The 14,392-nt window shown below is 31.1% G+C and overlaps 1 protein-coding gene across 2 annotated transcripts; it reads left to right on the top strand.

Moving 5' to 3' along the window:
• The first annotated feature begins 883 nt into the window (after positions 1–883).
• LOC123297826 (myocardin-related transcription factor A) lies at positions 884–13,987 on the top strand. Of its 2 annotated transcripts, none has more exons than XM_044879622.1 (3): positions 884–1,351; positions 10,946–11,011; positions 11,081–13,987. In XM_044879622.1, exons 1-3 carry the CDS (start codon positions 1,156–1,158, stop codon positions 13,873–13,875), a joined length of 3,057 nt encoding a protein of 1,018 aa, XP_044735557.1. In that variant the 5' UTR covers positions 884–1,155; the 3' UTR covers positions 13,876–13,987. The 2 variants fall into 2 exon arrangements, with proteins under 2 accessions (XP_044735557.1, XP_044735556.1); XM_044879621.1 differs by lacking the exon at positions 884–1,351 and adding an exon at positions 10,742–10,877.
• Positions 13,988–14,392: the final 405 nt, after the last annotated feature.

Here is a 14,392-nt window from a genome sequence, read left to right as displayed (position 1 = left end):
CGAACCATGTATTTCAAAATAATATGGCATATGTAGTTATATTATATGAAATGTAGTTATATTATATGAATATGAAACACTTGGTTTTTTATATAAATAAATACTTTTTGCATTTTTGAGGAAAAAAAAACTGCTACAAAACATAGATAATTCTAATTTAAAAAATAAAATAACATCAAATAAAGAATAAAGTTGGCCATCGATTAACCTGACCAGGAAGACTGAAAATAACCTAGGCACATTTTTTTCAATCATGTATTACTATTTTTCTATTTATAAAATCCTACGGGCTTTACGCGGTTAGATGTATACCAAAATAACGTTGCGGCTGGCGATAAATCAGCATTTTGTGATTAATTTTAGATGTCTCTTCTCGTTGATGTATTAGATTTTGCCCACCTTCTTCTAAATATTTTAATACTAGCTTGATACCCACCCGCCGGGTTAAAAGTAAAGATTTGTAAAGACTATTACCGTTATAACCTTCGCTTCCCTTGCTTTCACTTATCCCTTTTCCATAACACTCGAAATAATGGTAGGGATTGTTTAACACAGGTAAAATATATGTACAACAGGTAAAATATATGTACAATTTTTTTAAATGTAAAACAGTCATAATTCATTGAGTATATCAGAAAAGTTGGCCATTAATTATTATAATGTTATTTTTTTTTTTAAATATATCTTTATAAATTATAGCTCATGTGTTATTCTGATGTATGAGCTACATTATTGTTCAGTTTCATTCAAATACATTCATTACTTTTTGCGTGAAAGCGTAACAAACATCCTAACTTTCACATTTATAATATAATAGGGATTTTATCAACGTTATTTAAAAAACTAATATTTTTTTTTTAATTTACAGACGCAGTCCACACAACAAGTAACGGTGCCGGGGGTGGCGGCGGGGGCGGTTACTGGAGAATACCACTCGATCAAGATTTATTGACAACAATTGCTGCAATATATCCAGATTGGTTCAAAACACCTGAAACAAATAATAATAATACAAGTATTTCAAATAACAATAATACGGTAGTTACTAGCACTACAAACAGTTCTAGTTCCAGTTCTGTAACTGTTCCAACTGTAACATCAACAACTGTTTCACAACAACAAATAATATCATCATCGTCAGACATTATAAACAATATGGCTGACAACATGGGCACACAATCTACAACAGCAACCACTTTAACAAATGGTGGTAATACTATATTGCTTACCACAACCACAACCAGGAATAATGGTACACCTACATTATCATCCCCACGTTCACCAGAATCTCCACCAAAAGCTGTTGTTGACACATCACCATTGCAGAATGCTATGGACAGGAACAAAGAATGTAAGTTTCTCTTTGATGTTGTATTTTTTAATAACTATTTTTTTTAACCAAATAATTATTGTAGTTTAGTTTTCTATGTTGTCAGTTTTGTATTTATCTAAAAAGACTTTATGGGACGGAAACGTTTTTGTACGATTATTTAAAGTTCATTTTTAAATAAATTAAAGGGAACGTTATCAAGTAAGAACTCTAAAATTCATAAAAAGTTATGCATCAGTCCGGGTGGGAACACAAGTAGGTCATAATATCTATTTTAATATCTGAAGAAGGAATTGTCCCAAAAGGAGTCACTACTCCAAAAACCATAATTGGAGTTATTTAAGAATAGCAGAAAATATTTTACCTCGAGATTTTAGTTCTGTGTCAAGAATGAGTGATTAACTCCAAAGCTTGCTTGGAAAGAATTCCCCAATAGCTTTTAAAATAGTTCCAGCACTTTAAGCGTTCATCTGTATAAACCCGATAGAGACTCCTGGAAGAGAAATAATATTTTCAGATTGTATTCTGATGACGAATGTCTTGCAACACCCCAAATATGTTTTGCTCTCTCGTGCATGATTCTTTAAGTTAATGAGATCGAATCAGCTGTGTAAAGAACGTCTGTTGCATACCTGCGGGACGATCTTTTCAATCGTGAAAGTCTTGGAGACAGTAAAGGATTTGATATTTTATGTGATTATTTAAATAAAAACTTTGGACGAAGATTAAGTGTCGTAGCTTTCCATTTCTTCTTATTATTTTCGCCTATTATGTAAATAACAGAATGCAAATAAAAGTTTTCTGGATTATTCTACAAATATTATTTCCGGTAAAATGTTAAACGTTAATTGTATTTTTAGGATAATGGTTTTTAATTACTGTGTCAATATTATTTTTGTAATTACATTTGTTTAAACTTCATTACACGATTATATTACAGAGTGAATCAGGAGAAATGGAATGCGACAGATGACAAGTTCTTTTACATCAGATTGAACGGAACACAATGCAAATCATACTATCGGATTTTTACTAATAACGTTGAAGCAAAATATGAATTTTAGAAATTACTTTATATGCAGTTTTTAACAAAAACTCGAAATAAAATATTTTTATTTTTATTAAAAAAAAACCAAATGTACATTTGTTTCAATTTGTACATTTGTGTACTTTTTATTTAAGAAAAAAACCCTTATACACGGTAAAAAAAATTTTGTGGATATCACTATATCGGTATCGGTGTGAACACCATACTGTAACGGTGTGGGCGCCATTTTATTGAGGGAATAGTTAGCAAAACTGGTTGGCGGTACCCGCAATACTTCTGGTGGATAGCCCTATTTAATATTGTAATATTGCTTAAGCTAACATAGATATTATAGGTACCTGCCTCTATATCATTCCAGCATTGTAGTAAGCGCCATGCATTTCTTACCGTCTACACGATATTTTTAATACCTTTTTCTATATTAACACATTGCAACACAACATATGAGAGTGAGACTGTAAACTTCAATGGATTAACCAGCATTACGTATTTTCATTTAAACACAGTCTGGGACGTAGCCACTCCGACACTCTTCCGTTATACGTAGGCAGCTCAATTATGTGAAACAGGGTCGTGTCCTATACTATGGGGATTTTGTATTGCTTAAATTAAATACTACGTGGTAAATACTAATTTGATCGTACAAATCATTGCAATATTAGAATTCAATAAATAAATGAGCTGTCCATTAGCAACCACTTTATTGTCCATCTCCATGTGCGATCATTCCGAGAGACTCTGTATTGTGGTATCTATTATGTCTATTACGTAAGCTATTTAATAAATACAACGTTATCTCGAATGTAGTATCAATTCAATTCTGAATAACTCTTCGAAACAATAATCCTTGAGTGAGCACATAATTTGAAAAACTGGTTTTAACTTTTTATGACTTCAGGGATAAATACGGGCATATTCTTTTCAGATCACATAATCTGGAACTGTGAGAATGGGAAAATCGTTTATATTAATCGCGAAAAAAAGTCAAAAGTAGCTTCTTGTAATGCATAAAAGGATTATAAGTTAAATATTGTATTCAATTTTTTTATTTAATTTTAATATATTAAATGGACGATAAACGCCGTCAAAAAAATTCCAAAATGGTGCAAAGATTATCTCCGGAACGGCAACTCTTAGGATAGAATAGGTATAGATAGATTGATAGGATAGAAAAATATTGTTGGCCTGTTAGAATTGACCTCAATCACTACTGGACGAGAACAAGAAAAAACATCAAACAATTTTTAACGAAAGAAATATTCGTTTATTTTTCGAGTTTATTTTGTCAGCCATTTATTTTCCAACACCCCCCTCCCCTCAAAATTGACATCGGTTTTACAAGATACTCTCTGCATCATGATAACAATAATCTCTGCATCATGTAAAAAAAATGATTTCGAAAAAAAAGAGAGAAATATTGTTATTTTTACATGTTTTAGGAATAACTTGATTACATAACGCACTAGGAATGTTGAACTGAAATTTTAAACGCGTTACTAACATCATTAACAACAAATTTATGGAAAAAAAACGATTTTGAACAAAAAATTCTGCATCTCCCTTAATTTATTTAAATTTTTTATGACTATGACATCAATCTCAATTTTCTGATATCCTACTATAATTTGAAGTATTTTGTCATAGCTACTAGTGTTTTGTTATACAACAGTTGTTATTTGTCATGTTTCTCTCGCCTCACGTATTATAAAAAGCATGAGTACATAATAAATATTTTCAAAAAAGAAATTTTCTATAAAATTTAAAATATTATAAAAATGTATTAAACAAAAGATGAGTGTTCCTTTTTTTACATTTTATTTCAATTCAAAGAGAAATTATTTTAATTATTATTTTTCTTTTATCACGATCAAAGCTGGACGTATATAATTTTCAAATAATGCTTTCTTGCCTGTTTATGTTGGGCAAAAAATAACACTTTATACAGTGTATTTATATCAAAAATATCCACTCTTAAGGTGGTACGAGCGCCAAGGCAATTTTAGACTTGGGGTTGAAATTATTTGTACCTTATTTTTAAATTTTTTGATTAATTTTGTTATAACTTCATGAATGTACACGAAAAATTAGAATACAATTTTTTGATACCTGCCTTGGTTTTCGAAATATCGAAAGCTAAATAAACAAAATTTTTAATTTTCAATATTTTGAAAATTACTCCAGGCATCGAAAAATTTTATTCTTACTTTTCGTCTTATATTGCCAAGTTATAACATAATTCACCATCAAAATTAAATATATATATATTTTTTTTAATTTGTGTCCCCACCACCGTATTCATACATCCTTAGTTAGTCGGACAGAATGGGTTTTTTTTGTTTTCAATAATTTATTAAGGTTTTAACTTCCACCGACTAGTTTTGGAGAAATTTTAAATATGTCTACTTTTGAAGTCATTTATTTATTTAAATAATCGAGTAACCCCCCCCCCCTCATCCTGAAATTTTCAGAATTGATTTAGACTTAGTCTAACTTCATATAAAAGAAAAGCAAGCCTTTTATAAAAAATTGCCCTGGCGCTCGTACATCCTTAATAACTCTTGACCTACTGTAATTATTGTTTTGAGCGAAAACACGTTGATTGAGATATCGAGGGCTACTTCAAAAATGGTTCCTGGAGAGTTTTGAGTTTTATCCTTTCTCCCCAGCCATCTTCACTTTGAAATTTCAAATGGCACCCCCCTACCTGGTGATACATCATTTGAAAGGACATAAAGGGATGGTCATTGTTTTCCGAAATCAGGAAGGATTATTGCTGGAAGATAGGAGATAGGTCTTAAAATCAGTAGAGAGAGTCACCTAGGTAGAGATACCATTCGTCAGTAGGACAACATAACGCGCATAATTAAATGTTTACTTTTATTTATTTACATGTTAAATTTATTCCGTATTCGTTGACGATCGATTATGAAGACTTGTTCGAATCACAAGTATTGCTTAACTATTAGTTTAGCTGTACGGTTTACTTTTGGATAGTATAAAAAAATATATTTCTTTTTTTGTTGTTGTTGCTAAAACAGAAATATTTTTTGTAATTATTTTTCACATTCATTTACATTTCTCTTTATTTTCATATCAGTACGAAACAAACAATTAATTTGTGTAAAACAAACAAGAATATTTCAATTTTTTGTATTATATCATGCTTAACATAAATATGACAAAAATGTTAAAAATTTCAATCTATCAAAACATAACAACCCAAAATAATATTCATTTCATATTTTGTTTTTTTCATTTTATTTCAATTGGAAAGACTTGTTTTTCAGATAGAGTTACATTTGGTTTTTCCAATTATTTAAAAACATATGAAATGTTAAAATTTGTTGGTACTTAATTGCGTTTTTGAATAAAAAATAATCATCAAATATTATGTTTTAAAAGAATTTTAAAAACTATGTACAAATAAATGTAATTGGTAGTACCATAGACGGTATAAGGTCGATCTGCACCCATTTGATAACCAGTTGAGACAAATTTATTTATCTCCCTCTTTATTTAATAAGAAGTTTTAAATAACTATATTGGTAATAAAAAAAAAACAATAACTATTCAAATCTATTTTCTCTTATTCTAAATAAATTTATCGTTATCCACGTTTTGAAGGATCGAAGACATATACTCCAAAAACGATTTATCTCAGCCTTGACGAATCGTCATTGTTTCATTGCCTCATACCACCACGAAACATGTCATGGAATACAATTACTCTTGGCATAATTACAGAATAATTTTGATAGCTTACAGAATAATTTTATAAGTTGTTGGTTGCTTCTCGATAGAGGTTGTACTTGTGTTTATACCTTGATATGTATTTAATATATATCAAGGTATAATAAGTTTAGTCCCAAGTTTGTAACGCTTAAAAATATTGATGATACGAATAAAATTTTGGTATAGGTGTTCATAAAATCATCTTTTTCGGTTTTCCGTCTGTCCGTCTGTGAACACGGTAACTTAACGTTATTGTTTATCCGCGAGGGCGCAAATTAGGACAAACCTTTAGTGTTCTTAAATGTCTTGTTGAGAAAACTAAAATTATTTACTCGGAAGTGCTGACTTCCGAGTTAGATATCTAATGGTTACTTTTGAGGACTATAAACGATTATATTACCGCCGTAATTAATGCTGTAACTTTCCGGTTAAAAGAAATACTATGGCTATCAGCTCACATAATATGTATTCGCTCCGAGCGTGAATTTCGTTTCCATGACAACGATACACTACTTTAATTATAGAATTAATGGATGCATATATAATTGTGTGGATTGCATTGAAAACTTACATTTAAAATTTAATATTCTTGTTTCACAAATTTAAATAAATAATTACGATAATTAACATTTGAAAAATAATATTTGTACAATTTGATTTCTTATTTTCACAATTTTTAATGCATTAAGTTTAATTAATTAGTGTTTTTCAATCATTTTAATTTGACAGTTTCTATATCATTAACATGTAAATAATTGCAAATTAGTCATAACAGCCCACTTTATCTCCAAAATTTTTCACTTAAAGCGCTGGCATCGATTTTATTATCCCTACCATGACTACGCACACAACGAATTATGTTTGATAGAAAATCACAGTGGGTCTAGCGAGGTAGGAGACTTCTAGTAAAATTTCCTCTAATCTAGTACCTATTCGTAGCATATAGAATCGAATTTAGCGCTGCGCGATTAAATGATTGTACGTTTTTTATCTAATTTTTTTTTTTTTTTTACCAATATCTTCACACAATAATTTTATTATCAAATCTTTGTGTGAAAACTGAAAAACATATATTGATGAATGAATGTAATGAAAAGATATAGAACTTATAAATATGTCTACGCGTGGTGCTAGTTTCGGTTCTGCGCGCAACGAATAGTTAAAAATATTTTCACAAACATTGAACAAAACAAAATAACGATAGTTCACACACAAATTAATATCAAAAGTGTTTATATAATACTACTAGTATTTGTACCTGTACCTATGATTGTTGTTTCCTTCCGGGCGCGTGACATGATGTACTATGTACCTTCCTTCACAGTCCATCAAAATAGTTGTACTATAGTGAACCACCTGGTTGATTGGTCATGTACATTGTGCAGTTCAGTTTGATCGGTCAAATGTGTGTATATTTTATTGTCATTGTCAGCTGATAATAATATGACAAACAGACTGACTGAACCAACAAAACGGACATTTACCTAAAATCAATTTAATAATAGTAATAAATAATAATAATAGAAAGCCTTCTAATCACGTTAACATTTTATCTAATATTACAAATATTGCACACAAATTAAAATGGGAGAGACGTAATATTATTCAACAGTGGCGTACTTCTCGTTCATTGAATTACCTTCATTACCTTCGATTATTTACAAGGCATTATTTTATTGAATTTTAGGGCCACTCCATACTTACTACATATTGTTGTTTTTTAAATTCATATTTTAGTCGAAAATGTGAGAAATTTTCCATTTAAGTAGGCTTTACTTTAATAGAATACCTGAACAACACGTTAATTGTTTATTTTGGTTTGGTTTTATAATGATCGCAGGTTTGAAAGCTTGCTTGGTCTTCAAGTATAGAAAAATGTTTAGCGATTTAATCATTTAATGTCATGAGGTCAAAAAAACGCTAAGAAAATTGCAGAGTTGATATTACTAAAAGATACTTTTTCACCATTAATACAAATCAAATTAAAAATTTTCAAACTTCTAACTCAATTGAAGGAATTTTAATGAAGTACAAAGCCTTAAAAACAACGAAAAAACTTTGACATTTCGACCAAAATGGAGATAGACTGAAGGATTTTCGAAAATGTACACTCTCTTTCAATAAACAATGCGACACAATATTAAAGTGTCGCTTTTTTTGAACGCGGCTATATATGTAAAAAACAGAATCACACAACAAAAATGTGATTTCAATCAATTTCATCATTATTTCGTCTCATTTCCACGCCTTGATTTAATTTCTATAAACAGGAAAAGAATTCGAAACAGTTTTACCCGATTGCGCGACGCAAAAGACTGGTTACTTCGAAAACCATGTTGACCTAAATTGGATAAGAGAGATGGACTAAAAGATATTTGATAAGAAAGGCTTGCATAATAATGGTCTTTTGTATTATTAAAAATCGTGAAATAATATGTCTGCCTTTATGAAATACATACTGTATATATTGTATTTTCATTACTGCTGTAATAATGAAACCACAATTTAACTAACTCCAAAGGAAGTGGGCTCACATAAAATAATGTTTTATGTTCATTAAAAATTTAATCATTCTTTCGATGTTTTTTTTTTTTAAAAAACTGTGCCACTCCTGTGATTTAAAAAATAAAACTTTCAATAACACACAAAAAAACACTATTTTCAATGTATTAAAAACAGAAAAGCTGAGCAGATAAATAAACAGCTGAATACTGAAAATATACGGGATAAAATAATTCATTTCAGAAGAGAGAATGACAAACAGTGAAGTAAAAATATTATTGGCAACTGAATGAATTAACAGAACGCCTACAAATAAAAAAGCAACAAAATAATATACTAGTTAACTTGAAATTTTACAGTTCGCTAATAAAAAAAAGAAGAACAAAAAACAGAAAGTGTCTTCGTTGCCAACATCTTGCAGTAAATATACTCCCATGTGCATTTACAGGCGCCAACAATACATTTTTTAATGTAATTAGTGATATCGTACAAACTCTACCTGTCTCATAGTAGTCTGGCTGTGTTAAATCAAATATTAAATAAAATTTCATTTTGAAAAACATTTTTAAGTTAATAAAACTTGGTGGGTATGTACAATAAATTTGGTAAGATACTTTCTAAAAAAATTGAAATTTATTGAGAAAATCATATTTCCAATAGACAACCGGTGGTTAAAATAGAACCATGATAACAGGCTTTAACTGAATTTCATCATGTGTTGAATAAATAATATATTAAGAAACCATAGTAATTTACAACAATACCTACTATTTAAACATATGAATTAACTTTCAAATTAAAATATCACACTCTTTTATTGTTCTGGTCATTCGATAGAGAGTTGTTATTTTTTTATAGATTTATCTATTTACTTTGTTTCATTCTTTTCCTTACAACGACAATTTAATCAATAGAGAACTTGCATTTTTTTTTTTTTTTTTTGCCATAAATTCATATATAAATGAAAGAGTAATTCATTTAAAGTATATTTAAGTAATTTTTTTTATTAATTATTAATAAAAAATAGTTATATTTTTGAATAAAAAAAACGGTAGTGACGTATGTACACCCGTTGAGGCTGTGAGCCAGTCGGAATAACACTAAATTCACATTTTTCAGCTTCTTTTTATGGAAAATTACATTATAATATAGTAAAAGCAAGTTTAGAAATAAACCATTTATCATTCTTCATGTTATTTTACCATTTCTCTGTGCGATGGCGTTGCTAAAACGATTTGTTGACGTCACTGGTGTTTGTATTTACAGTTTAGAAAATCCATGTTTAATTATAAAATTACATCACCCGTAGATAAACAAATTGACAAAATTCCTATGTCGAAATGCGGATCCATAACTTGTTATTTCCAAGCAAGCAAATTATAAAATCTGACGTGCCTTCGCGCTCTCGTCCGTTTAACTGAATGGAGTCTTTTAAACGAGATGTTAAAATGAGACGAAGTTACAAAAAATATTGGACAGAATTTTTCATTTTTGTTAAATTTGTTTTTCTCACTTAAAACATGTAAATAGTAATTTACTTGATTTAAATAGATGCTTATCTGAAAACATTAACTTCTTCTGCTACCCGACGAAACAACGCTACCGAAATTTCTTAAAGCATTTTTTTTTTAATTTTGTAATTTCACACAACCTAAATTATCAGATATATATTTATTAAATCGATTCACTCTACTAAGATCTCATTTTTTCACCTTTTTATCCTTAAAAAATATGTGTAGACTATGGCAATGGGGACACGCCCAAAAAAAAACTGATCGTGTTTTAAATGTATAACCATATGTTTTTGACAACCTTGGGTGTAGCAACAAGTTCACCCACGTGTACCACATATACCTGGTGCAAATAAATATTTTCATTTTTTAAGAAATAATTAATAAAATCAATTGTATTAACTAGTGTGACGACACTGATCATACACTAAACGTGTTAGTGTTAAATAACACTACTTGAAGTGTTCAAATGTGTTTACTACATTCATTTAATATTCAAAAACTGATCCGCTCATCATCCGCAAATTGTTTAAAAAAAAGACAGCAATCTTATGGTACCTATTTGTAGACGAGGAAATCATATTTAGCGGTTTTAATTATTTATTAGTAAACAATTATTATCAATTGCTGTCAAACCATTCAAACTGCTGTATTGTATCTCTAAGCATGTTATTGTCGAATTTTACTAAACATCAATTTTCATTATATACTCTATATTATCAAATTTCAATCGAATTATCCTATATTCAAACAAGTTAGTTTGCACAAAATTATTCTCTCTTATTTTGAAACTAATTTTTTTTTTTTTTTTTTTTTTTGCAGCACTCAAAGTGAAGTTAATGCTAAGGCGACCCATTAACCAGTTAGTTGCTCAAGGAATCATGCCTCGTAAGTTTTAAAAAAAATTAAATTGAAATATAAAACATTTAAATTGAATAATGTTTTTGTTTTTTATAGCATTAAAAACACCACCTGCATTTCATGAACAACGTAAACAATTGGAACGTGCAAAAACTGGTGATATGCTTAAAGCAAAAATTCAGCAAAGACCTGCACGTGTTGAACTAGAACGTCGTCATATTTTGGAATGTTCATCTGCACCTATTGATCCCTCATTAGCAGAACGGCAACGTATGTTGAAAAAAGCACGCTTAGCTGACCAATTAAATGATCAGTTATCACACAGACCTGGACCATTAGAATTAATCAAAAAAAATATACTCCACACTGAGGAGCCAATTGAACAAGCTGTTAAAACTGGTAAAATACCGTTCAAAGCTACATGTGAAGGACAAGTTAGTAAGCCACAGCATCCTCATAGTTATGTGACGCTGGAAGATGATTCACAAGGTAGTTCGGAGGGTGGAGGAAGTGGGGGTAGTGATGTTATAGAATCAGCTGCTAAATCTGCCGGGATTGTTGTTTCACTTGCCGTTCCAATCACAACAGCTCAACAAACACAGCATGTAGTTAGTCTAGCGCCTGCCTCATTAACATTTGCAGAACTTTGTCAATCTGTTAGTGCTAACTTATTGCCAATAACTACTGTAGTAGCACCACCCACTGCCCCTAGCCCTGCACCATCAAGCTCATTAAGTCCGTTATCATCATTAGCATCACCTGCCACACCACAAACTCCACTTACACCAAGGGCTCAATCATCACCAGCACCTGGTAAAGACAAAAATCGTAAAAAATCAAAGTTGAAGTCACAACCAAAAACACGAACAATAAAATTCCATGAATACAAAGGTCCTCCTAATGCTCCACAAAAAAATAGTTCTGCAATAGCAAACAATCCCAATGCCAATGGTGAAACGAGCTATCAGTTACTGTTGGAACAACAGCAATTATTCCTCCAATGGCAATTGGAATGGCAACATAAATACCCACAAATTATTTTACCTGCAGCTCAAAAAACAAATAATCTTGATGATACTCCAGCTGGTAGTCCGCCATCTTCAGTAACAACATCTATATCGCAATCAGAAGCACCTCCACTACCGAGACCTTTAAGTCGATTGGAAGACATGAAAGTTAGTGATTTAAAAGCAGAATTAAAACGCCGCAACTTGCCAGTATCAGGTCCAAAACCACAACTTATCGAAAGATTAAAACCATTTACGGAACCTCTTACACACAGTGGTCATATTATTATGGATACACCACCACCACCTACACCTAGTGAGGAGTCTCAAACAGAAGACGATAATAAATCACAGGCATCACCCGCTAGTAGTGACCATGGCTCAATGGACGTAGTGCCAGAATCGCCTGTGTCCACGCCAATTACAAATGACGACCTCGTACGAGAACAACAGAGGAAGATCGAAGAATTACAAAGAGAGCTAACAAAATCACAATTACAATTACAGCAAGTTCGTAATGGTGTCAATGTAGTAACAAATGGACAAAAACTTGCGTTGCAACATCATGTACAAGCAAGGCAAGCATTACGTCAACAACAACACGTTGCATTCCAAAATGCTGCTAAAAATGCAAATTTGAGTGGTTTAGTACTTAATGGACAACAGGCCGCATTAGTTCAGTTACAATTAACAAAAGGTAAACTTGTGAATGGACAAACTGGAACTATACAAAACTTTTTGGGAGCAATACCTATAGTTCCAGCTGCTGTAATAACCACGACACCGGCTACAGCAGTACCACAACAACCAGAGGTTGTTCAAATAACTCGACAACATCATAATAGCCTATCGTCGCCTCCACATTCACAAAATATTGAACATACAAATATTCCAGAACCTCCTCCATTACCTCCCCCACCCCAATTACCACCACAATATGATGATTCGCCACAACCTTCTACTACTGAGCTGGAGAAACCAAGTAGTGTAAAAAGTCAAATTGTGGATGATGTATTAGAAATATTAATTAAAAATGGTGAATTACCGCCAAGTGCTGCCAATGACCCAATTACACCAAATGGTTGTGAAATGCAAACAGATTCACCTTTGGTGCATCATCAAGAAATTTCTCAAGCGTTATCTGATCAGATGTCGAAAGAACTTTCTGATGCAATGTCACATCATGAAAAAATGGCTGCTCAACGTAAAGAACAAGAAGAGCAGCAGCAACATTTAAATCACATTGATCATCATCATCATCAATCACCTCAAAGTCCAATGTCAACGTTAGATGCGTTATTCTTAGGTCAAACACCAAACGATCTAAAAGATTTAGCATTAGAATTAGAAACTTTGGATACAGTAGATTTTTCAGCTTTGGATATGGAATTAGATCGTCAAGTTGCGCAACATCATGAGGCAATGGACGAATCACAATCACAGCAACCCCAGCTTCATGATCATCATGCGCATCAAGTGTTTAAACAAGAGATGCAGGATGATCATCACCAACAAAATGTTATGGATTTACAAAATCAAATGAAACAAGAGACAGTTGCACCAACCGAAGAATTAATGGATGTGTGTACTGATATAAATATGGACATGGATGAACCAGATTGGTTGGATTCATTAATGCCAACAGAAACAAACACACAACCCCAAAATATTCCAACGACAACGATTGCCACATCTATGATCCCAACGAGTGTATCGTACAGTGATTATAGTCATTCCATTAATGCCTATGATCCATTGTTAGGGAACAGTTTATTACAAGATCCATTCGATTTGTTTGGTTTAGAAGAATTTCGTGGTACTGTTAGTGATTTATCAGCGCCACCATCAACAATGTCATGGGACAAATTAGATTTTGCAGCGTGACTGAGTACAAATTACACTTTGTTTAAATATTTTTATTTAGTGTTATTATTAATAATTATGAACAACTATTTTTATAAAAATCACGTCCATAATTCGCAGTGTTCGAGTAAATATTTATTATTCCATTATTTAAAAAGAAAAACAAAAATGCGAAGTTTTTTTTATTTATAAAAATCGTTTAATAAATCGAAAAATGTGTGAAAGTTCCTAAAAAAATATTTTTTAATATGAGTTTTGACGACAAGAATGATTGATTGTTTTTTTACAAGGGTGGTAATGTTTTCAGTAACTTTTGAAATTTGATGTTTAAATTTTGTGTTAAAATTATTTTATTAAAATTGTGCAAACAGTACTAGTTTCGGAATACAGAAAACCTGCTCGTTTAAAATTACACAAACTATTTATTTTTCATTCATAAATTCCGAATAAAGGGTGCCAAAATCCCGAAATAGTGGTTTTTGTTAATGAAAATATAAAAAAAAATTCCTTTTTTTGAAGCTTGTTACATTCAGGGTAA

This window comes from Chrysoperla carnea, chromosome 4 (assembly GCF_905475395.1).
Source record: "Chrysoperla carnea chromosome 4, inChrCarn1.1, whole genome shotgun sequence".
Classification (NCBI taxonomy): Eukaryota; Metazoa; Arthropoda; class Insecta; order Neuroptera; family Chrysopidae; genus Chrysoperla; species Chrysoperla carnea.
The sequence above is the reverse complement of the archived record's forward strand: the minus strand, read 5'-3'. Positions and strand labels throughout refer to the sequence as shown.